Source organism: Acomys russatus, chromosome 3, assembly GCF_903995435.1.
Source record: "Acomys russatus chromosome 3, mAcoRus1.1, whole genome shotgun sequence".
NCBI classification, from domain to species: Eukaryota; Metazoa; Chordata; class Mammalia; order Rodentia; family Muridae; genus Acomys; species Acomys russatus.
The window spans coordinates 52,019,564-52,044,198 of NC_067139.1; the positions used below are offsets into that span (position 1 = coordinate 52,019,564).

The 24,635-nt window shown below is 45.7% G+C and overlaps 1 protein-coding gene across 1 annotated transcript; it reads left to right on the top strand.

The window, feature by feature from the left end:
- The first annotated feature begins 6,948 nt into the window (after positions 1 to 6,948).
- LOC127187036 (small kinetochore-associated protein-like) lies at positions 6,949 to 7,836 on the top strand. Its single transcript, XM_051143287.1, has one exon. It carries the CDS (start codon positions 6,949 to 6,951, stop codon positions 7,834 to 7,836), a length of 888 nt encoding a protein of 295 aa, XP_050999244.1.
- Positions 7,837 to 24,635: the final 16,799 nt, after the last annotated feature.

Sequence of the window (24,635 nt, forward strand, 5' to 3'; positions counted from 1 at the left end):
TCCTTCCTTCCATTATATATACATATAGACTTATTAGGTCAGCTTACATGATAGATAGCCTGGGTATTCATTTTTTTCTTTTTTGAGACATGGTTTCTCTGTTTAGCCTCAGCTGTCCTGGACTCACTCTGTAGACCAGGCTGACTTCGAACTCAGAGATCTGCCTGCCTCTGCCTCCCGAGTGCTGGGATCAAAGGCATGCGCCACCACGCCTGGCCTAGTCTGGGTATTCAAACAACATCTTTTTTCATACTAGAGAGGCTGAGAACTGGCATTTGCTTGCTGGATGCCTCAGCAGTCCCAATCTTGGGCTGAGGGCCTAAAGGACCTAGAGAGCCACTGGTCCTTAGTTCACATTGAAACCTCAAAGATGTTAGGTTCTAATGTCAATGAAGGAAGCACAGATATACTCACCAACTGGTAGATGAACTCACCAACAAGAAGCTTGGGTAAGCAGGCAAAAAGCATAACTTTCCCTTGGTATATGAATATATATATATATATGTGTGTGTGTGTGTGTGTGTGTGTGTGTGTGTGTGTGTGTGTGTGTATAAAAGACCAGTCAAGAAAATCTTCTCAAGTGTGCCTAGCAACTCATTTTTTAGGTGACTCCAGATCCAGCCAAATTGACAGCCAAAATTAACCCTCACTGATGGTAGACTCTTGCTCCATTATGACTAAAAGTGATGAGAAATGAAGCATTTACATGGGCTCAGGGGTTTTTCCAAATGCTTACAAAAGGGAAAGAGTCACTGTATAGTGCAGGAGCTGGGCTGACCCCAAGGCAGGGCTAGAATACATTGTGTACCACTACACAAGAAGCCACGATGAAAAGAACCAGCACCATACCTGCAGTACTCCTAACTGGATCTCATCAAGGGAAACTGAGTCACACACAATGGCATGACATTCTACTCCATAGTCTTCGAAAGCAGCAGGGGCATAAAAATCCAGGCAAAAGAATGAAGGGCTGTTCCAAGCTGAAGGAGCATGAAGAGAAGACAGTGAGCAGGGCCCATGCTGCAGAGCAGTTCCGTCGCTGTGGAAATGAAGTTATGGGGAGGCTGCCAGCACCAAAAGGAGCCGGTGGGTTGTGGTGATGTACCCATGCTCACTTGCTAAGGTATCCATGCTAACAGTTTCAAATGGCCATGTTGTGCATAAAGAAGGTTGTCCTCACCTGAAGGAAATGTGTTCTAGAACTTCCAGGCATCCGTCAGGTCTGCAGCTCTCAGACTCTTTGGATGTTCCATGCACCTTTCCTGTAGGTGTGAGAGTCCTGTTATTTTAAGGAAGGAGGGAATTTCTGCTGCATCTGTGCAAACCCCTCTGAGACACATGGATGGAGTGGAAGAACGAAACAAGAAATGGGGCTGTGCTGTTTGGAGACGCTGCTTGCCAATGCCTATAGGAATGGAGTTGGGGAACTGGAGACTGGGGAGATGGGCTCAGACTTGGACAATGAAAAGCAGAAGACAGATCTGAGACTCCTGGAGGAATGGAGGAGTGAAAGGTGGCTTCAAAGCTCAGAAAAGATGGTGCGGAATTAGGAATGAGATTTAGGATGGAGTGCGGCTGGTGTGGAGAGGCAGTGGTGCTCTTGGGGTGTGTTGATTTGGGGAGAAATCTGGCAGTGCCCTTGAGTTCCAAGCTGGGCTCTAGGATTTCAACCACGGTGACTCATCTTCCCAGATGTGCAACTTGATATAAGGGATGACATTTTCACCAGGTTGCAATATGAACCGGAACTCATGTCTTGGGGCATACCTGCTTCGAGGTCAGAGAACAGCTAAGACTCATGAAAGAGAGAAGAGTCTTTGGAGGAGGCTGGGGTAAGGCTGGGAGGAGCCTGCAAAGGGGAAGAGAAGTGGCCCAGTTTCCCAGGGATACCAGTTCATCTGACTTCTGAATGTCACAGACAAGGCTCATTTTCTTCTGTCCACCAAATCTTAGTTTCTTATATTCTGAGTTATCTATACATCTGTCACACACACACACACACACACACACACACACACACACACACACACACAAAGGTTAAAGGTAGGTTCTTCCCCATACCTCACATACCATCTGCATGATACCCTTTAGTTAAATCATAGCAGAAACTTTGGTCAAGCAGAAAGGAGGTCTGGTACAGTATGGAAAAGCTTGGGGGTCTCCTTCCTTGGGTTAAAGTTTCCCCCCTGCCATTCACAAGTCATATAACCTGGGGGAAGCTACTGAGCACATTGGTGCTTCACCCTCCCATCTACACATCAGAGACGCCAGAAGTCCCACTCCTAGGGTTGTTACTGGTGGCGGGGGGGGGGGGGAGTGTGTGTAAAAGTGTTACTATTTTTTTGATCACACCTGGGGAGGTGGCTAGTGCGCTATGAGTGCATGTGTTACTGAATTGGTGTGACCCTAAGCGTGCTTCTTACCACGCAGTCCAGCCATCCGCTCTACAGCACAGTGCTGCTGAGTGACTCATAGCTTATGCTTGTCAAGTGTCTGCCCTGTGGGCTTTAACCCACATGCTTAGGCCAGCTTAGCCATCCGTGCTGAGGGGTTTGGCCCCAGGACATGGTCCCTGAGTGGGGGTCTTCTGAGGCATAAGCAAAGCCTCAGTTCCTGCTGGGACTGGTCCCTTGGCTTTCCTTTTCTTCCCATCAGCACCCAGGAAACTATCAGAGCTGTACTCCTCATATGAAGCATGCAAGGAAGGTCTTGTCAGGGTGCAGACTTTGCATGGGGCATGCCTGCTCATGCTTGTAATCCCAGCTTTTGGAGGAGTAGCAGGAAGCTGAGGCAGGTAGAGTGAAAGTTTAAGGTCAGGTGGTTGGGCTACATCTAAGTTTATCCTGGCTATCCTGGACAGCTTAAGGAGACCCTTTAAGCAAAACTTAAAAGGCCTGGGGCAACAACTCAGTGGTAGAGCACTTGCCTGGTGTATGGGGAATTCTAAACTTAATTCTCAGTAAGGAAAAACAAGAAAGGAAAAGGAAGAAGGAAAACAGGTTTTGTCATAACATTGACAACTTTTGAGGATGAGTAGTCATATAAGTACAAATACTGCACGATTCTGCTTATATAAGGACTCAGAACAGTCAATCCTATATAGACAGAAGGCAGAACAGTCAATCCTATATAGACAGAAGGCAGAACAGTCAAACCTATATAGGCAGAAGGCAGAACAGTCAAACCTATATAGACAGAAGGCAGAACAGTCAAACCTATATAGACAGAAGGCAGAACAGTCAAACCTATATAGACAGAAGGCAGCCTGGAGTATGGCCCAGAGGTACATGCCTACAATCCCAGCAGCCCAGGAGGCCGAGGAACTAGGATCACAGCTTTAAGGTCAGCTTGGGACACTGTCAGAAACATTTATAAAGGACTGGTGGAGTAGCTCAGTGGTACAGGACTTCTCCTACCCTATAGGCTCCTGGGCTGGAGCCCCAGTACACACATGAGACAAAACAGAAATAATAAGAAAGAAGGAAAAATGAGGAGATGGGAAGTATCTGTTTAGTGTGTGTGGAGTTTATCAGTTCTGTGGATGGATGGTAGTGAGGACCGCAGATCAATATGAAAACACTTAATCTCGCTTGACTAAGACACTTCAAAATGGCTAAGATGGAGAATTTTATTATTTTACTACAACAAACAAAACTTTTTTTTTTTTTTTTAATTTTTCAAGAATCCAACTGCTTCTGCCTCCCTGGGTGTTGAGATTAAAGGTGAGTGCTACCACTGGCATATCTGGCTCAAACAAAACCTATTATTATTATTATTTCATGTACATGTACAAGTGCTTGCACGCGTGCTGGGGTGCATTAGTGTGGAGGTTAGAGGGCAACTGGTTGGAGCCGCCTTTCTCCTTTCACTGTGTGGACTCTGGAGATTACATTCAGATCATCGGATCTGGTGGCATGGCCTTTATTTCATGAGCTCATCTCCCTAGCCCCACAGTAGACAATGCAGATTCTGGTTCCACAGTTGAGCATTTGCCTGAGATTCTGTATTTTATTGAACTCTCTACATTTGGAGTGATAAGTTTCTAGAAAGCCTGGCCAGTTCTTTGGTTCTTTGAAATAAGCATTGTTTTGCTTTGCATTAAAGCTATAGTAACTACTTGAATGAATGGAACTGGACTCCAAGCCTGGTGAGAGTGCTGGCCTCTCATCCCACACTCAGGGAAGGTGCTAAGAAAGTCTCCATTACAACAAACGTAATCTGAGCAAAAACACTGAATTATTTTCTAGTCTCCTGGCATGGTCTACTCACTCATTTGGTTGGTTACTGGCGGGTTCTTTGTGTGTGTGTGTGTGTGTGTGTGTGTGTGTGTGTGTGTGTGTGTGTGTGTATGTGTGTGTATGCGTGTGTGCATGCTTCTGTACAATGTAGTGAGTTTTAGTTTCTTTAAAAACCTAGTTATGCTATGTGAATATGTTTCTGTTTTAATCCCAGGTGTGGGATAAGAGGCTGCTGCACAGCAGGTGATTATTATTTGCCTTGTGTACCAGCAGGGGTGAGGTCTTTGCCAGCTGCAGATAGTTTAATTCTGGAGACTTTGGAGAGGGTATAAATTGAGGCGATAGTTTAATTCTGAAGACTTTGGAGAGGGTATAAATTGGAGAGCCCCAAGAGAGCCTGTGGCAGAGGCTGCTCCTCCTCCTGCTGCCACTGCTGTTGGTTTGTCCTGCTTCTGCTATTGCTGTCCCATTTGCTATTGCTGGATTGCTGAATATTCTACCGATGACGATTGGACTTATCCCAAGGAACCCAACATTGCTACTCACCAGGAAGTCGCCTATAGAGGTCTATGCCCCCTTTCCCTTCTAACATTTTTTTTCTATCCTACCTAGTGTTGGGCATTAGAAGGGATCGGGGTAGAGAAGGGTAGTAGATAAAAGAACCCAAATAAAATAGATTAAAAAATGACAACAGTGAGCCGGGCGTGGTGGCGCATGCCTTTAATCCCAGCACTTGGGAGGCAGAGGCAGGCGGATCGCTGTGAGTTCGAGGCCAGCCTGGTCTACAAAGTGAGTCCAGGATGGCCAAGGCTACACAGAGAAACCCTGTCTCGAAAAACCAAAAAAAAAAAAAAAAAAAAAAAAAAAAAAATGACAACAGTGCGATGTACATGTGTGGAGTCAGAGGACAACTGTGAAATCAGTACTTTTCAGCTATGTGGTCTCTGGGGATTGAACTTGGGTCAGAGGGCTTTCTCAGAGAGCACTTGACCTACTACAACATCTTGCTGTCCCTAGTTCCTGGAGTCCTTAGGAGAAAATGTAGCTGCCAGTTTCTCTTTGGTTCTCACATAAAGAGTGGCTGACGCTTACTACCCTATCCCCTGATAGTAGGCACTTAATGAGAATTTGTTGGGCACATTGGCACACAACTATAGTGCAAGAGACTCTAAGTCTGAGACAGTAGGATTGTTTCAGTTCTAGAATTTCAGAGTGAGCCTGGGAAACTTAGCAAGAACCCGGTAAAAAAATGTTGATGGGGCTGAAGCGGAGGCTCAGCAGCTAAGAACACATACTACTGTTCTTGTAGAGGACCTGAGGTTGGTTCCTAGCATCCATCTTAGTTAGCTCTATCTGTAATTCCCACTCCTAAGGATCCCACACTCTCCTCTAACCTTCATGGGTAACCGCACTCATGTGCATATGTCCCCACAATGACGTAAACATACATAATAATTTTAAGGTGTTGAATGAAAATAGGTAATAAATATGTATAACACTAACAAAGCTAATGTTCTGAGAGTTTTGTATAGCACACTATTGTGGCTTCAGTGAAAACAGCCTCCATAAGCTCATATGTTTGAATACTTAGTCACCAATTAGTGGAAGTGTTTGGGAAGGATTAGAAGGCGTGGTCTTGTTGGAGGAAGTGTGTCACTGAGGGTGGATTTTAAGGTTTCAAAAGCCCATGCCAGGCCAAGTCTCTCTCTCTCTCTCTCCCTGTACCTTGCAGATGAGATATGGGCTCTCAGCTATTTTTCCAGCCCCATGCCTATCTGCTTACCTCCATGCTCCTTGCCGTGATAACGGACTAGCCCTCAGAAACTGTAAGCAAGCCCCCAATTAAACGCTTTACTTTGTAAGTTGCCTTGGTTATGGTGTCTCTGCACAGGAATAGAGAATAGCTAAGATGATTGTATTGTCTGAAGATGGCTATACCATATCATGTGCACTGGTTGGGCCTGGAGCCACATGCTTCTCATTGGTGAGTTTGAGGTCAGTCCGGTGAAGCTCCCAAAAGACAAAACAAAACAATGTCACCGGTCCTAATTTGTTTTTTTAAAAAAAGACTACTTGCTAGATCTTCCTATTGAGGAATGGGGTTTATGAACTAGTATTGATCACATGGGCACCTTTATTGAAAAGGAAGAGTTTGTATATGTTTTATCAGTGGAGAAAATATTTTTTCAACTATAGAAGATACTTTCTGAATTGATCAATTACACACACACACACACACACACACATTCTGAACCAACTAAACCAACCAAAAAAAACCAAAATATCCACTGCATGACAAGTCTGTGGTGGAGCTCGTGATCGACTGGGTTGGCTTGACAAGGCTGGGCTTAGGCATGTGTCTGCCATCCCTATCTAAACTTAGGGGCAAGCCCGATGTATTCTCATTGAAAGCAAGTCAAGTCGGGCATGTGTGTACATGTGCATGTGTGAATCAATGTGTCCAATAAGAAGGCAAAGTAGGAGTGCTGGGATTAAAGTTTTTATTTAGGACACCTGTACTTCTGGCAGGATCTTTAACAATCACAGACCAAATAAAGAGGATTGTGACTTGGACATTAGGCGAGTTCACGTTCCCACCTCCAGGCAGGAACATGACAAGGTGACTCACTAGCTCCATTCAAGCCTACCCAGTACCTGGCCTGGCCTTGAGCTGTAGGCTCGGGGCATCAGTTTGAACCTTCCGTACAGCATGGCGGCTCCCAAGGTCGAGGCACAGGAAATAGCCTTCCGTACACCAGGGCCGCCCACAGACTCGGAATCCCCCAGCTCCCGGAAGTTTCCTTTTGAAAACATGGCGGCAAGCTCTACCAAGGGCTGGGCGGTTGCTGTGGAGCATCTTTTGAAAGGGGACCAGCCGAGCCACCCAGACGGGATGGCCAGTGCTAAGATGGTGTGCGATGTGCAGCCCCACTTGCTGCGGAACGGTGGCTTGCCCGCAGATGCACAAATTCGAGCTACTTCTAAACTACCTGTTAAATCTAAAGGAGTTGACGGATTTAGACATTTTTACCCGGGAGGTTCAGAGCCTGATATTACAAAAGTCACCAAACCAAGACAAGGGAACGGGCAGGTAAAGGCTGCAGGGACCGCCAGCAGGAGAAACATCAAAAAGGGCTACAAGCCACCGACTAAGCAGAAACCAGAGGAGGAACTAAAAGATCAAAACCAGCTCCTGGAGGCCGTCAACCAGCGATTACACCAGAAGCTGGCGGAGACTCAGAGAGAACTGAAGGACCTGGCGCAGAAAGTGGAACTGCTGGAGAAGTCTCAGGATAACTGCTTAGCAATTTTGGAGAGCAATGGCCTCAACCCAGGCAGCGAGACCCTGGCTTCACAGCCGAAACCCACCACTGATCACGCAGACGCCATGCTGCTGCTACAAACTTTGCAAGATGAACTGAAGGTTTTCAACGAAACTGCCGAGGAGCAGATGGAGGAGTTAGAGGCCTTGAAGGTGAAGTTGAAGTTGAAAGAAGAAGAAAGGATCCAGTTCCTGAAACAACAAACCTTATGTAAGGACCAAGCTAGTGACTTCACAATAGTCCTGGAGGAAATAGAACAGCTTTTAGAAATGTAATACAAAGCCAGAAGCCTTCCTTCCTCCTGGGGAAAACTCTCACAGGAAGCCTCTTCCAGGGCCTGCCATCCCTTATGTAAAAAGACCTTTTGCAGCAAATAATCCGATAGAGGCAGGGGATGCTGGGGTTCCCCCTTTAAGCAGATCGCCCACCTTCAGATGGCGCTCTCTCCTGCAAGAGAGGGACCTGGGAGTTTGACGTCACTTTCTGTGCAACAGAGAGAGCAGCGGCCCTTAGAACAGGGATGCTGAACCGGCCGCCTAGGGATGAGAGGCTTTCACTGGGAAACACCGGAGGAAAGCTTTCCTTACTACAGCGCATGCAGTGTGAGGGAGATGATGTCGCTAAGAGCCATGATTCCCTCTTCTTTTAGTCCATCTGGTTGACCTAAATGTATGAACTTGAAGTTTTTGGCTTAATAAATGGGGTGGATGCTATGATTAATAAAAAGAAAATAAGATAATAAGATTAAAAAAAAAGGCGAAGTATCAGGCTCTCTTTTTGTTGTACTGGAGATTGAACACTGGTCCTCACTCATCCTAGACAAATGCCCTGCCCTGAGCTGTGTATCCCTGTCCTCTTTATATTTAACACTTTTAAAATCACATCTTTATGTGTTTATTTTGTATGCTGCGGGTAGACATGTATACCTGTATATTCCACAGCATGTAGAGGTCAGAGCACAACTTGCAGGAGTCAGTTTTCTCCTTTTTTTTTTTTTTGAGACAGGGTCTCTCTGTGTTAGTGTGTTAGCCTTGGCTGTCCTGGACTCACTTTGTAGACCAGGCTGGCCTCGAACTCACAGTGATCCACCTGCCTCTGCTTCCCGATTGCTGGGCTTAAAGGCGTGTGCCACTCCGCCTGGCCAGTTTTCTTCTTATACCTGGTGGTACTGGGGACTGAACTCAGGTCAGTAGGCTTGATGGCAGGTGTCTTTACTCACCTTGCTGCCCACAGCCACTTATTTTATTTACTTAACGTTTTGTTTTCCAAGACAGGGCTTCTTTGTGTAGCCTTGGCTGTTCTGGGCTCACTTTGTAGACCAGGCTGGCCTCGAACTCACAGAGATCCGCCTGCTTCTGCCTCCCTGAGTCTTTTATTTATTTTTAAAGACAATTTTTCTAAATTGTTAAGGTTGGCTCAGAATTCATTCTGTAGCCCAGACTGGCTGAGGCAGCGGGTTTGCTCATGGCATTTGCGTACATGGATTGTTGCACTTTGCTCTTCTTGGGCCTCTAGTTCTTCCATTTGTACCCCATCCACTGGTTCCTTCCTCCTCCAGACAGTCCACTCTCTTTTCATATGGCACATATATTATTACATCTAGGTTTTGCATAGGAGAACATACACACTCTTCTCTTTTTCTGTTCCCATTATCCTCTCTGTCTCTCTCCTCCCTCCCCCATCTCCTCCCTCCTCCATCTCTTCCCTCCCCTATCTCCTCTCTCCTCATCCCCTGCCCCATACAGTTTCTTTTCTATTGCTGTGTCAAAACACATGACCAAGAAAAAGAGAATCCATTTAGGCTTATTGTTCCGGAAGGATGACAGCATTGACGAAGGAGCAGGAAGCTGAGGGCTCTCACATCTTGAACTGCAAGCAGGAAGCAGAGGAAGCAAACTGGAAATGCCATCTGTCAGCTTTTAACCTCTCAAAGCCTGCCTCCACTGACACCTCCCCCAACAACGACAAACCCCCAAAGCCCCTCCAGACAGCGCCACCAACTGCAGACCATGTATTCCAGTGCCTGAGGCCATGGTGGACATCTCATTCAACACCCCTCCAATCTACTTCCATGTATATAAGTATATAAAATATAGACCCCACATATGAGAGAAAATGCATTGACCTTTCTGAGTCGGCCTGAATTTGCTTAACAGGATGTCATCCAGCTCCGTTGCTTTCCCTGCGGACGACATCATTTCCTTCTTCTTTCTAGACGGATAACGCTCCATTGTGTATATGGCACATCTTCTATGTGTATTACAAACAGTACAGTAAACACGAGTATGCAGGCACCTCTCGGGTATTCCGCCTTTGATTTGGTTGGGAATATGCCTAGAGGAAGTGCAGCTGGATCATGTGCTAGTTTCTTTTGTAGTTTTTTTTTTTAAAGGAGCCATATATTGGTGTCTATATGGGCAGCATCAGTTTACATTTCCATCAGCTCTACACGCGTACACACTTGCCAGCATCCCCCCTCCCTCCCTCCTACCTTCCCCTCCCCCCCCTCCCTGTCCCTTTCTCTTTCTTTGGATTTATTTATCTATTTATCTGTATTTTGTAAAGACAAGGTCTTGTATTGGCTGCCTGGGTCTCCTCAGTGTTGAGGCTGCAGAAAGTCACCAGCAGGCTGGCTATTGTCCCCTATTCTTCCTGCCACCCCATTGACAGCCATTCTGACTGAGGGGAGATGGAAACTCAATGTAGTTGGCTTTAAACCATCCGAAGCTTTTTATTTATTTGTTATTTTATATGATGTGGCGTGTATATGCATGTGAACGTGGGCATGTGACTGCCAGGACACCCTTGTCGAGGTTGGAGAACAACCTTCAAGAACCAGTTTCCTTCTATCACGTGTTCTGGGCACTGAACTGGGGTCACCGGGCTCGTATGGCAAATGCATCTACCCAGTGAGGCGTCTTATTGGCCCCTCAATTTAGTTCTTTTAAAAATGTGTTTTTACTAGTGTCCTTGAAGGCACGACTTTTTGAATGTTTGTGAATTTTCCCTAGTCCTTGGTAGAAATCAATTATATAATTTACAATATCATTTTATAGGATTTATAGTTTTCAAAGTCATTTGGATTTTAATCATAACATTTTAATTCTGTTCATTTGAGATCTCATTATAACTGCTCATTGTAGAAACAACTGTATTTTCATTCTCACTGCCATTTTGTGGACATTTTAAACAAGTTGTCTTTATATGTTATTTGGAAATATTTACCTTAATCTTTATAAAGTCTTTATTATACAAAAGACTTTATATTCAATGAACAATATTAATTTTAACTTATTGGTAATCTGGAATAAAAACATTATTCTTTCTAAAAAAACAAAACAGAACAAAACAAAAAAAAATGTGTTTTTGCATTTATTTATTTATTTAGTATCTATGCTGTCGTGCTTGCCCAGGCAGGCTCCTGTGGAGGCTAGAGGTTCACGTCTTGACCCCTGGGGGGGATGTGGCACTATGTGGAGAAGGAGCTTGTTACGACGTCTGTCTTTTTACGTCTGCCCTGGCTCACACCGACCAAGGGCCATAGTGGCCAAATGCGGGAGGAGGGGGGCTTCCACATTCTATTGTAAAAACTGGGGATGTGAAACGTCAGGAAATACTTACTGGCAGCCCTCATCCTTCTGGGATTATATCAGAGTTAAGGCCAATTATTCCAGACCTAACATAGTCTCCCCTAATTGGTACACCCAAGTAGACACTCAATGTAAACAGATTCAATTTACATCGAATGGAAAACAGAGTCGAGAATGGCTCACCGGCCATACATGGGGTCTCAGGCTATACAAAGAAAGACATGATGATGGCCTGCTATTAAAAATCAGGCTAGTAGTAACACAACCACCCCTAGTACCCATAGCTCCGAACCCCATTCTCGCTGACACCGGAATGCAACCATCTCTTTCTCCCCTCCTCACCCCGGCCTTAACCCCTGCTGCTTTCACTGCAAGGGAACCTCCCCTACCCAAAGTAGGGGACCCTCTCTTTAATCTAGTCAGAGGAGCTTTCCTAGCCCTTAATGCCACTAATCCTCAGGCCACCCAATCCTATAGGCTCTGCCTTAACCCAAGCCCACCTTATTATGAAGGGGTCGCAACCTCCACTTCTTTTGTTAACACCACCAATCACTCTTCTTGTGACTGGGGCCAACACAGAAAACTCACTCTGACTGAAGTTTCGGGGCTAGGCACCTGTCTAGGTACCATACCCCCCTTCCCCCGCCGCCCCGTCACCAACACCTCTGCAACCGCACTCATGCTATAACTACTACCAGTAACAACCATTTCCTTATTCCTCCCCCTAACTTATGGTGGGCCTGCAACCCTGGACTTACCCCTTGTATATCCACTGCTGTTTTCTCAGCTTCTGACTACTGTGTTTTAGTCCAATTAATCCCCAGAATTTATTACCAATCCTCCCCAGCATTTGAAATCAGTTATGAAAACACTTGGTACCGCAGAGAACCCATCTCCCTGACTCTTGCAGTCCTATTAGGATTGGGGGTTATCGGAGCGGGAACTGGGACTGTGGCTCTTATATACGCGACCCAGCAGTTTGGACAACTTAGAGATGCCATAGACGATGACCTCCGGGCCATAGAACAATCCATCTCTCAGCTAGAAGAATCTCTTACTTCATTATCGGAAGTAGTGCTCCAAAATAGATGAGGGGTTGATTTACTATTCCTGAAAGAGGGGGGGCTATGTGCTGCTCTTAAAGAACAATGTTGCTTTTATGTTAATCACTCAGGAGTCATCAAAGATTCAATGACAAAACTCAGAGAGCGCTTAGACAAGAGACAAAGGGACCAAGAACCCCAACAGGGATGGTTCAAGAGATGGTTTAATACCTCCCCCTGGTTGACCACCCTCATATCCACCCTCCTTGGCCCCCTCCTGATCCTCCTCTTACTTCTAACTTTTGGGCCCTGTATCCTTAACCGGCTTCTTGCCTTTATTCGAGATCGTCTCAATATAACTCAGGCCCTGATCTTAACTCAACAGTACCAAGCCCTCAGAAGTGGGGACATGCCTTAAGATTAAGGCCAGTTAGAAAACCCCAAGGGGGGAGTGTAAGGCCCCCTCTCTCAGCCAGCCTGGGAACGTGACCCAGGCAAGGTTGGCAAAATGACCCAAAAAGAATTGAAGGCCAGCTCAGCTTCAGTTTCTGAGATCAAGGTGGCCAACCGAGATAAACAATTTCAACTAAGGTGAACAATTACCATCTGGAAATTCTCTGAAAAACTCCCCAACACCCCTCCCTGCAATAGCCAATAACATTTAGACAAGCACCCTTAGCGACCACCAGAGCCAATCCTGGCATAGGGCACATAGCCTCTCCTAACCTTTGTGGGTTTAGCCTTTAAAAAGTCTGTAACAGTGACTATAACAGTGCCTCCCTCGCTCCCGAGTGAGTGCCGAGGCCCCCTGACATCAGCAATAAACCTTGTGCCTTTGCATCAACACTGTGGTTCTCGGGTGGCCTCTCGCAAAGACCCCCCCACTCGAGTGGACTCAAGGGTCCAACACTTCACTTTTTTTTTTTTAAAACAGGGCCTTTCAGTAAACCTGGAGCTCATCCTTTGGGCTAGACTGTCTGGATAACAACCTCTAAGACCTGCCTATCTCTCTATCTGCCCCCAATATGAGGTTATTGACACAGGTCTCTGCTGAGGCAAAGGTGACCTTGAACTCCTTACCCTCCTGCCTTTGATTCTGTGCTAGTGTGATGATGTCTGTAGTTTGGATGCTTACATAGGGGGCAGGTCTCCTTAGGGACTGGTGGGTCTCTGGGAAATGGAACTAGACCAGCTCCTCTTTGGTCCTGCCACTTGTAGCCATGTGAAACTGCAGGTCTAGAGTTTCACTGTTTTAGTTTTTCTTAGAGCATGTCTCTATCAGGCATGGGTCTCTAACGGAACAGAACTGATAGAACAAAAAAGTATATCCATCAGGATTTATGAGACCGGCTCACAGGCTGTGGTCTGAGTAGCTCAGCTACGACTGTGACTGTCTCGTGTGGAAAGGCCGAGAACTGGTCGTTGTTCAGTCCTTGAAGCTGTCTGTCTCAGCAGTCCTGGCCAGGTGCCAGAGTCCGGGAGGGCCTCTGGAGAGCAGCTGCTTTTCAGTGTATAACGGAATCCTGAACATCCAGGAACAGGACCGCCTCAGCCGCAAGACTGACGTGCCAGTTCACGTGAAGAGGTTGAGGACGAGCAGGCAAAAGGCAGAGCTTCCTTCCTCCTTGCCTGTCTTTCTGCTTAGGCTGCCCCCAGAAGGTGTGGCTACGATTTAAGGCGGGGCTTCCTGATTCAAATGATCTGACTAAGATGATCCCTCACAGGAGCGCCCGCAAGCTTGGATGTTAGTTGATTAAACTTTATGACCAGAATTATTCATCACAATGTCAAAACTTAGATTTCTGTGGGACATTTGAAAATTGCAACTAATGTTCATGTGAAATACTTCATAGGCCAAATCAAAGCTGGTCTGAGATATCAGTTTTCAAGCTCTCAAACAAAGGACTCTGTTCTGTGGATTGGCTTTTTCACAGAAGGCAGGTGCTAATTCTCCCAGCTTAGCTGCAAGCCAGCTCTCTGGACTTGAAAGCCAGTTTACTATCTCCCTTCTCCCTAGAGATGGAGGGGGAAATGTTTTTTATTCTTTATGGAGGAGCCATGGAGAGTCAACTCTCTCTGCCCCTGTGGTTGCTGCAGTACATTGCAGCCTTGGTAATTTGGATGGTTAGTCAGCCACAAATAGCTGCATGTAGCAACTACACTGAAGTATTCAGACAGGCTCAGAGCTCAGGCTGCCAGACTAGGGCCACTGTGAACACCACCCCAAGGTGGGGATGCTGGCTGCTAGAAGCATTGCATGTGACATGGCATACAGAAAGACTGGGGTCTAACTGAGCAGGCAGGGCCTGGGCTTCCAAGGCACCTTTTGCTTCTGTCTTTGCAGAGCAGAAAGCCAGCCAAGGCCTTGGATATCAGGGGTGGGGTGCCACCAAGGTGGCAGCTTTGAGTCATCTGTGCTCGGGTGAAGGTGGGTCAGGAGGGAAAAGAGGAGGATGGGTGTGGGAAAAATGGTTTAAGCAATCCGTGGAGATTACCTGTTCAGGTATGACCTAAAGGGGACAGGGTGTGGGCAGGGAGAAAGGAAGGGATGGTCACAAACACTGTGACCAGGCCTTGACAGGAAGTGAGGCAGCAGGGTGGGGAAACGGCCAAATCAATCTGGGCGGTTCTGCTCCTTTCTGGAGGGTGCAGGAAGGAGAGTGACAAAGTTAAGGAGCAGGCTTATGAAATGTGTGCTCACTGCCACAAAGTATGAGAAAGTGATGAGCCTCTGGCCCAACCAACTGTGAAGGACCAGAGTGAGGGTCGTGGGCTGCCCACACCTCAGTCCCTAGCTTGAAGGCACATCACAGCCTGCTGGAGTTTAGTTAATGTGTTTGTGGGCTGAATTCAGCCCATTCACAGAGAGTCCATGAGGCAGGCTGCTTTGTCCCTTCACTTTTTGTAACGCTTTCTTTGTTCATTACATTTCATTATGATTAAGAGGACTAATTTATTAACTGAACTTGGATAATGAAGAGAAAAAAAAAAAAAGAACGTTATGAATAATTACTTAGGGACAACAGAGATACACGACACTGTCCCAGGCAGACAGTGACACGTGGTAGTCATCCTAACCTGAATTCCCTTGAGAACGTTAGGAGAGAAGTGTGTCCCACCTCTGAGGGACTTTGTGCCTAGAATTCCTCTGAGTGTCCCAAGTTGCCATCAATCATGATGCTGTGGTGATGTATGGGCAGGAATGGTCGAGCCAAGGGTTCTTTGGTCACAAAGGAAGCCCTAGACTCAGGGTGCTTTTTGTTTTCAATACCCAAAGCAAACTTCTTGGTGGCATAGCTGGATAAATTCCTAGGAGGGCCCAGATGATCTGTCACACACAGGGAAACTCCCAAAGGCTTTCCTCTTTTAAGTGAAGGCATCAGGGACTGTTATGAGTATGTGAAAGCAAAACAATTACCTACGGAGAGTGACAGCAGAGTGAGCTGTCCTGCCTGATGAGTGCAGGCTAGCCCCTTCTGAGCACTGATAGCTGCACCATCTCATTTAATTCCCACAACAAACCCACAGGGCGATGTTTGCAGCAGGAAGTGAAACTGAGATTCAGTCTGATAGAGCCCGGATTCTCAGGGTGACGAAACCACTCTGTCCTTTCTTCCCCTCCCTCCTCTCCCCTCTCTCGTCCCATTTCCCCACCACCCCTCTTCTTTCCTTTTTCTCCTGTGATGGCTGTTCTCACTTATCACCTTGACTATATCTGGAACGAACTACAATCCAGAATTGGAGAGTACCTCAATGAGCTATTTTCTGCCTGGCGTTGGAGCCTACTTCTTTGGGATTCCAGCATGCAGAAGACCAGCTGAGACACCCAGGCTTGTGGACTGAGCAACTACTGGATTTTTAGACTTTCCATCCACAGCCAACCACTGTTGGATTAGTCGTACTGCAGCCTAAACGTCCTTCCAATAAATTCCGTAGGGGTGTGTGTGTGTGTGTGTGTGTGTGTGTGTGTGTGTGTGTTCATTCCATAATTCTGTGACTCTAGAAAACCCTGACTAACACACCTCCCTTACTTATCCTTTTATGTTGCTCACTATTTTCTTTCTTTTTCTTTTTCTTTTTTTGTTAGATAGTATCTAATTATATAGCCTAGACTGACCTTGAACTCAATGTGTAGCTGAGGTTGGCTTTGAACTTTTGATCCTTTTGTTTCTGCCTCACATGTGGCTGGGCTTCCAGGCATGAGCCACCAGGCCTGTCCTTACTAAGTCTTTATGCATATCCAGCTCACAGATATTTTATCTTTAAAGTGTTATCTTCAACATTGTCTAATAAATAAGGGATGTTTGGGTGGGAAAGCGGAGAGCCATCTGGAGTGAGCTAACACAAGGGATGCAGGGACAGGCCTTTGGGTTTGTCTAATGCTGTGTCTGTGTTCTGATTGAATTAGACCTTCTTTGATGACTCTCTGTGTCTTCCTTCTTCCCCATCCTTCCTTCTTTTCCTTCTTTCTCCTTTTTTACTTATGTTTTTTATTTTCTGAGTGTTTTGCCTGTATGTATGTCTGTGCACTGTGCATTTGCTTGGTGTCTCTGAGGCTGAAAGAAATCATTGGTGTCCCTAGAACTGGAATTATGGACAGCTGTGAGCTGACAGTGGGTGCTAGGACTCATACCTGGTCATCTGGAGGAGAAGCCAGAGTTCTCACACCACTGAGCTATGCCTCCAGCCCCTCCTTTCTCCCTCTTTCATCATTAAAAAAAATCCATACAGCATTACACATTTACCACACACTCTCACACTTCCCTCCCTTTCCCATTTTCTTAGTCTCTGATGTTCTCCTAGATACTTCTACTTTCATGTCATACGTACATATGTGTTATTTTTAGGTATTTTAAAGATTTCATCTGTAAGTGGTGTATATGGCTGGTGGGTGATGGTGGAGGGCAGAATAGGGTGTCTGAGGCCTTAGAACTAGAGTTAGGTGATCGTGAACTGCCCAACCTGAGTGCTGAGACCTGAACTCAGGTCTTCTGGAAGAACAGCAATTGCTCTTAAGGCCCGAGCCATCTCTCCAGCCCCTTCATAGATGATTTCATGTATGAAATATAGGAAGCTCAAAGGAGGAAAAAACAAATATTGCCTTTCTGGGAATGGCTTAATTTTTCTAATATGATTTATTTCCACTTGCATCCATTTTCCTGCAAGTTGACAAAACTTCGTTCTTCTTTATGTATGAAAAAAATCAATTAACTATATATATTTATTATATATAATAAAATATTTTATGTTACATATATATTGCATTTTCTTTATCCATTCTTCTGTTGTGTTGTTGTTGGTGTTGTTACAGGGTCTTATGTAACCTAGGCTGGCACTTAATTAGGGTGATTGGACCCAGGCCTCAGGTATGATGGAGAAGTGTTCCACCGCTGAGCTACATCTCACCTTAACATCAGATTCTCTAAATGATGTGTATAGGAAATGTATTGTTAACTCAAGGTCCAGGAGGGAGCTCTGGCGTTGTTTGGTGACACTGAAGCAGCTAGGCAAACCTTCCCTGTGTGTTCCTTTCAGAAGACAATTACCACACAGGAATCCTGAAGCATTGTCAAGATTACAAGAGGACAAGGTCTGAGGAGGAATTGCTTTTTCTTTTTTATACTGATTAGTAAATTAATACTTCTATTCAATTTAAGCAAGATGACATTTACCTTTGAGTCATAGTCAATAATAAAATGTTGGTGTGGGCATCAAGAGAGATGCCTGGAAAGGCAAAATGTGGGTTTTCCAGAGCCAGACTCATCTGCAGTTCATCCCACACATGACTCTGAAGCAAGATTGTCAGATGTCCCTTGCACGGAAGGGCCATACAGTTATGCCCTGCCTTACCCAGGCTTGGGCATGCTGAGGAAGCTGTGGGAGAGTTCCTTAGATTCTTCTCTTGCTTCTTGCACTGCTTTCTAAGAAAACATGAGAAGACAGTTCCCCTTTGTCATTACTCAGTGATTGTATTAAGATGACAGTTCTGCCCTTCAAACAAACAAGACAAGACAATGAAGACATTCTAGGAGACAAAGACAGAAACAAATAAGTGACATATCACACACACACACACACATACACTCACAAATTGTTTGAACTGTCTTTTGATCTTAGAGTTTAGCTATGGACCATGGTTCTGCCATGTTGGTATCTATTTTTAGGCCCTAGGTATTCCAATTGACTCTGTGATAAACATTATAACATGCACCTTTGTTGCTGAAAAGGGAGAGAGAGAGAGAGAGAGAGAGAGAGAGAGAGAGAGAGAGAGAGAGGGAGGGAGGGACTGTGACTTGAGAGTTGTAAGACGAAATAAACCCCTTTCCTCCCTGGCTGCTTTTGGCCATGGTGTTTTATCACGACAATAGAAAGCAAACCAAGGCACCAAGTTTCACTACCCTTAGGAGCCAGGGATATGGCTTGGAAGACAAAGTTGATTGTCACCTAGCCTTGAGCCCTAATCTCCCTAGGACCCGTGTGACATAAATGAGAGGACTGACTCCCACAAGTTGTCCTCTGACCTACACACTAACCACACTCACACACACAAAATATGAAAGAACAATGCAAGTAAGATTCCTGCAGAAAACGTCATCTAGAAAAGTCAGGACAGGAACTCAAGGCAGGAACTTAGAGGCATGAGCTGATGCAGAGGCCGTGGAGGAGCACTGCCTACTGGCTTTTCGCCTTCCTTTCTTTTTTCCCCTTTCTTCCTTTCTTCTTTTCTTCCTTCCTTCCTCCCTCCCTCCCTCCCTCCCTTCCTTTTTTTCTTTCTTTAAACAGGAGTTCACTGTATAGCCTTGGCCTGGAACTCATTATATAGACCAGGCTAGATTTAAGCTCATAGAGATCCCCCTGCCTCTGTCTCCTAAGTGCTGGAGGGCTGTGATTAAAGGCATGCACACCACACCAGGCCCAGTCCGCTGTCTTATACACCCCAGGACCACCAGTCCAACCTCATTGGTTTGGCCTTTCTTTCTTTCTTTCTTTCTTTCTTTTTTTCTTTCTCTTTTTGTTTTGGTTTTTTTCAAAACAAGGTTTCTCTCTGTAGCCTTGGCTGTCCTGGACTCACTTTGTAGACCAGGCTGGCCTTGAACTCACAGCAATTCATCTGCCTCTGCCTCCCGAGTGCTGGGATTAAAGACATGTGCCACCATGCCAGGCGGTTTGGCCTTTTTATATCAATCATTAATCCAAAAAAAAAAAAAAATCTCCATAGACTTGCCTACAGATCAATATAATGGCAGCAACCTCAGTTAAGGTTCCCTCTCCCAGCTGATGATGCTAGATTGTGTCCAGTTGACAAAACACGAACCAGCACACTGAGAGAAGACAGACACAAGCCAGATCTGGTTAAAAGTTCAGACTTCGAGTCACTGTGCAGTGCTCTTGTCTAGATGCCTAGTTCCCCAGTCTTGTCTTCCCTGAGGTACAGGGCTCATTTGCATCTCTCTCAGATGGCAGAATGTGAGAAGTGAAACCCAGGCTCAATCATTTATTTACTTTCCCCCCAGCTCTTCAGGTGAAGGCAAAATCAGAAATTAACAGTCAGTTGTCTGTATCAGGTTTACACATGTACACTTTTCTGGATACAGGATCCTGAACTCATGACTCTCCCGCCGTAGCCTCTTGAGGGCTGACATTACAGGTACACACCATGATCAGCCTGCTGCTTTTTTTGTGTCTCAACATTCATTGTTTCATGCTTGGGGATGTCATAAGCAGTGTGGGAGATCAGGGGCTCTAAGGCCAATGTGGCATGACCCAGGCAAATCTTACCCTTGAGGACAGGCTGGGTGGCTCACACCTTTAATTCCAGCACGCCTGAGGCACAGGCACACTGAGCTCTGTGAGCTCAAGGCCAAACTGGGCTGCATAATGACAAAAAACAAACAACAACAACAAAACTTCCTTAACACACTGATATTTAAACCATTCTTTCATCTCAATGGAAACAGTCTAGCAAGTGAGGCGCCCTACTCAGGTGACTCTAATTTGTGGCAAGTCGATGTTAAAACCAACCATAACAGGAACAAACTGGAGGTAGACAGGGGACCAGCAAAAGAGTGCAGCTGCCGTGGGACCACGTCAGCTGCTGAGACAACCAGCATCAAGGACCTGTAACTGGTGTTCTCAGCTGTCAGGTATGATTCTGTTGTTACTATTTTAAAGCTGACTTAACCAAGTCTTCAATGTTTATATTGGAGTGTGTTTATCCCATTGCTTCTGTTGGTCCAGGGAACCTCGGCTAATCCAGGCCCATCTGCTTTAAAGTCACATAGATTCCATTGTCTTTCAGATATCATCTTTCTCTCTCATAACCCTCATTTTATTCTCATGCTTTGTATGTATGAGCACATGCCTACAAACACACAGACATATGACACATACACATTTAAATCTGGATTCTTCATATGCGAGAAAACATACAATATTTATTTTTCTGAATAGAGTTTATTTTGTTTAGTACGATGATTTCCAGTTCTATCCATTTCCCACCAAAGGCTTTAATTTCACTCTTTTGAGAGCTGGATAGACTTTTCCTATGAACCTGACTACGTTTTCCTTATCTAGTCATGTGTGGATGGACTTCTGGGCTGGTTCCACACTTTGGCTGTTGTGCCACTAAACTTGAAGAACAAACAGGGCATATCTCCATCCCTCACAGGCCCCTCTGCACCCTCAGGTGTACCTGTACGCTCTGGCATCCCAACAGCGTGCTCGCCCTTGAAGAGTACATTTTTCATCCTTGGGTCTCCTCCATCTCATTACAATTGCTGTTTGGGTATAAGTCCCTGGCGTCCGCACACCTGCCCAGACTGGAAACTGTACTGATTACTGAAAGACGGACTCCTGGCAGCAGGGGAACAAGTGCTGGACCGGCAAATGGGAAGAGTTTGACTCGTCTGGAGAGACAGGTGGGAAGGAGGAACTCAGTGAGCTAGGCTGGTGCGTGGCTGGGCGCTCTGCCCCTGCGGTGATGGCTAAGCCTACTTGTTTCCTGTCTCTCGCACAGGATAGGAATCGGGTCCCGGTCTATAGCTCTGATACCACAGACACAAAACTTCATTTTAAAATAATCACTAATGTCAAGTTCAAGCTTTATTCCTTCTAGGAAGGTGGAACCCTATCCTAACCATTCTCTCTTTGCCTGGGGCAATACTGCTACCAAGTACAGGTGGGCCACTGGCCATTGGCTGTCACTATATTTAGATTGCCCCAGGTCACTGTGTCCTGTGTTGAGGTCTCAGTGTGTGCCTGTGGGGTGGGGTACAGGAGGACTAAGATCCTGGACGTGACACAGAGCCCCTTTCCCTGTGCCTTCCATGTGGGGCTCAGCGGAAGTAGGGCAAGGCTGCTCCAGACTGTGAATTTCACACAATCCTTTAGGGTATCATGGCTTCCCTGGAGTATTCTAGAAAGCAGGCACCTCTAGTCACCTCTTGAGGAATCTTCTAACAAACATCTTGTATCTGCTGGTTCTCAGCTCCTGGAGTTCAGGAGGGGAAAGCAGAGTTCAGGCTTGAACCACGTCAGGGATGTACAGAGAAACTAAGTGGAGGAAGGCCACACTGCATTTCAGTCATAGGGAGCTGACCTGTTTGGACCTTTTCTTCAGGCTCAGGGCCCATGAAAACTAGGATAGGCTACTTCCCCCTTGCATCTGTCTTTAGTATTTTCCTCATTCATATGCCCAACTGCTTTTTTAGATAGATGAATGAATACATCTACAAAATGTCTCTGACTGAGGGCAGAATCCCAGCACTTGATTGGCTAAGGCAGGAGGATGGTGAGTTTGAGGCCAGTCAGTACTATACAGAGACAGACATGCCCCCACCCTCTCACCCCACTTTCCTCAGTAACCACAAAAGCTGGTTATGGTGGTATAGTCTGCAATTCTAGCATTTGGGAAGTAGACTATTAGGAGTTCAAGGTCATTCTTGGCTGCATAGGGGGTTCAAGGCTAGCCTGGGATACATAAGGTACCCATCTCATTTCCCTCTTCTCTCTCTCTCTCTCTCCCTCCCTCCCTCCCTCTCCTTCCCTCTCTCTCTGTGTGTGTGTGTATATACACACACACATATACATACATGCATACATACATACATATATACTCTGAATGTAAGAGGAGCAGTCAGGAAACTCCCTCAGCTCCAGAACTATAAAGCTAGATGTCCCTTTCATGGACGGGCCTAGAGAAATTTCTACTGCAGCTGTAGGTAGAGCCGTGTGCTCCTCATCAACAATGGGAGCTTGGGCAAGGCGTGCTGGGTGACAGGACCCGGAGTTAGCAAGCTCTTCTTGCCAAAGGCTTTAGGATCTTGGTGGTGGGTTTATTACACTAAAGATAGGAAACTTCAGTGGACACTAATTCTGCAGAGGCAAAATCCTACAGTGTTCACTGAGAACCACGGAGTGAGCACATGACTTCAAACGCCAGCCTGTTCCGTTCCGCTGGCCTGCTGGCGGCAGGCAGCAACCGCGCTCGCTCGGTAACCCCTGCTCTCTGAGGGAATTGTTCAACAGAACCGTGAAAGTTCTGTGTGTTTACTTAGACAGGATCTACTGTAAGTTACAATAAATGAAAAATTTAAAACTCAACAAGTGACTAGGATTCAGATAACAAGTATGTGCATTTGCCTGGGAAGGCAGCCAAGAGATAATGTGTTTGGGATTAATTTTCTTTAAGGGAAAACAAATTAATTACTCAGTAAATATAGTTTGCTAGACAAGTCCTCTCAAGACTTGGGAGGAAAAAAAATGATAAAAAAAATGCTCATTAGTGATTCAGGCAGGGTCTATTTTTTTTTGTTGTTGTTGTTGTTGCTTAAAAGTCACCTACTTTAGCTCAAGAGGCAAATATTTGCTTTTACATGTTGGCCTTAAAATATTGATGTATTTGAATAAAGATTAGGCTGACAATTAATCAGTATTAACATCCAAGGTTCATTCAAAGCTGAAGCTGAAAATAGCCGAAGCCAGTGTTCACTAATGCAGGATAAAACGTCTGTGCCTTAGTAAAAAGCCGAAGTGTTTTGAGGGTTAGAACAAGTGTCTGGGGGGCCTGGAGACCCTTTACAGGCTCGGAGCTAGCTGAGCAGATCCGTGGCATTGTGGCTTGATTTGACATAAACGCCGGTTTGCTTCCTCTGCCTGCCCACCTGCTATGTGTGGAATCAAAGGCAGGCCCTTGTGAATGCTAGGCAAGAGCTCTACTTCTGAGCTCCATGGCCAGCCTAAAGGTGTGTTAGCAGGCCTGGGTTCAAGACTCAGGCCACTCCCCTGGGTTCGGGAATCTACTTCAAAGGTTGTTCTCAGCCTGCAGCTGAGTATGAGTGTGCCAACTTGGGGCTGGTTCCTGAAAAATACTTTCTCCACGGGGGGCCCTTAGACAAGGGTGCCCCAAGGGAAAGAGAGGAGAGACAGGCATCTGGTTCAAGTCCTGTGTCCTGACATCCAAAATCTATCAGCTTTTTGCATAGGAGGAAGAGATGGTCCCATCTCCCCAAACAGGTGTCAAAGCAAATTAACAGACTGCTTTTTCTCCTTTAAGAATTCTTGGGAGGCTGGAGAGATGGCTCAGTGGTTAAGAGCATTGTCTGCTCTTCCAATGGACCAGCAACCACATGGCAGTTTACAACTGTCTGTAACTCCAGCACCTGCGGGTCCAACACCCTCATAATAATGCACATAAAAGAAAAAAAAAAAAAGAAAATATAAGATAAAAAAAGATTAAAAAAAAAAAAAAAAAGAATCATTGGACTGTGGTTCACACCTTTAATCCCAGCACTCAGGAGGCAGAGGCAGGTGATCTCTATCAGTTTGAGGCCAGCCTGCTATACAAAGTGAGTCTAGGACAGCCAAGGCTACACAGAGAAACCCTGTCTCGAAAAACCAAACCAAACCAAACCAAACCAAACCAAACCAAACCAAACAAAACAAAAAAAGAATTCCTGGACTCACGGGGCAGTGGTGGCACCTTTAATCGTAGCACTTGGGAGGCAGAGGCAGGTGGATCTCTGAGTTCAAGGCCAGCCTGGTCTACAAAGAGAGTTCCAGGACAGCCAAGACTACACAGAGAAACTCTGTCTCAAAAAAAACAAAACAAAACCCAAAAACAAGCAAGAAGAGTTCTTAGACTCTTAAATATATTGCTATTTACTGAAGATCTCTAAGAGGTAATATCGGCACCCTCGAAAAACATAAAGTGGTCTGGCACATGGGTCTGGTGGGCTCTGCCTCTCTTCAGAAAGCTGAGGCTGGGGATTGCTTGAGCCAAAGAGTGAAAAGCAGCCTGGATAACAATGGAAAGACCTTAAAAACAAAAATGCCAAGTGTTCTGAGGCCTAGGAAGGCTGAGGCAGGAAGATCACAACGGTAAGGCCAGCTTGGGCTACAAGGTGAGAGTCTGCTTCACACGGTAGTCAGGTGAGCTCACAG

Bases quoted from the DNA above. Each gene is read 5' to 3' on its own strand.
- LOC127187036 (XM_051143287.1), top strand. From the start codon at position 6,949: ATGGCGGCTCCCAAGGTCGAGGCACAGGAAATAGCCTTCCGTACACCA.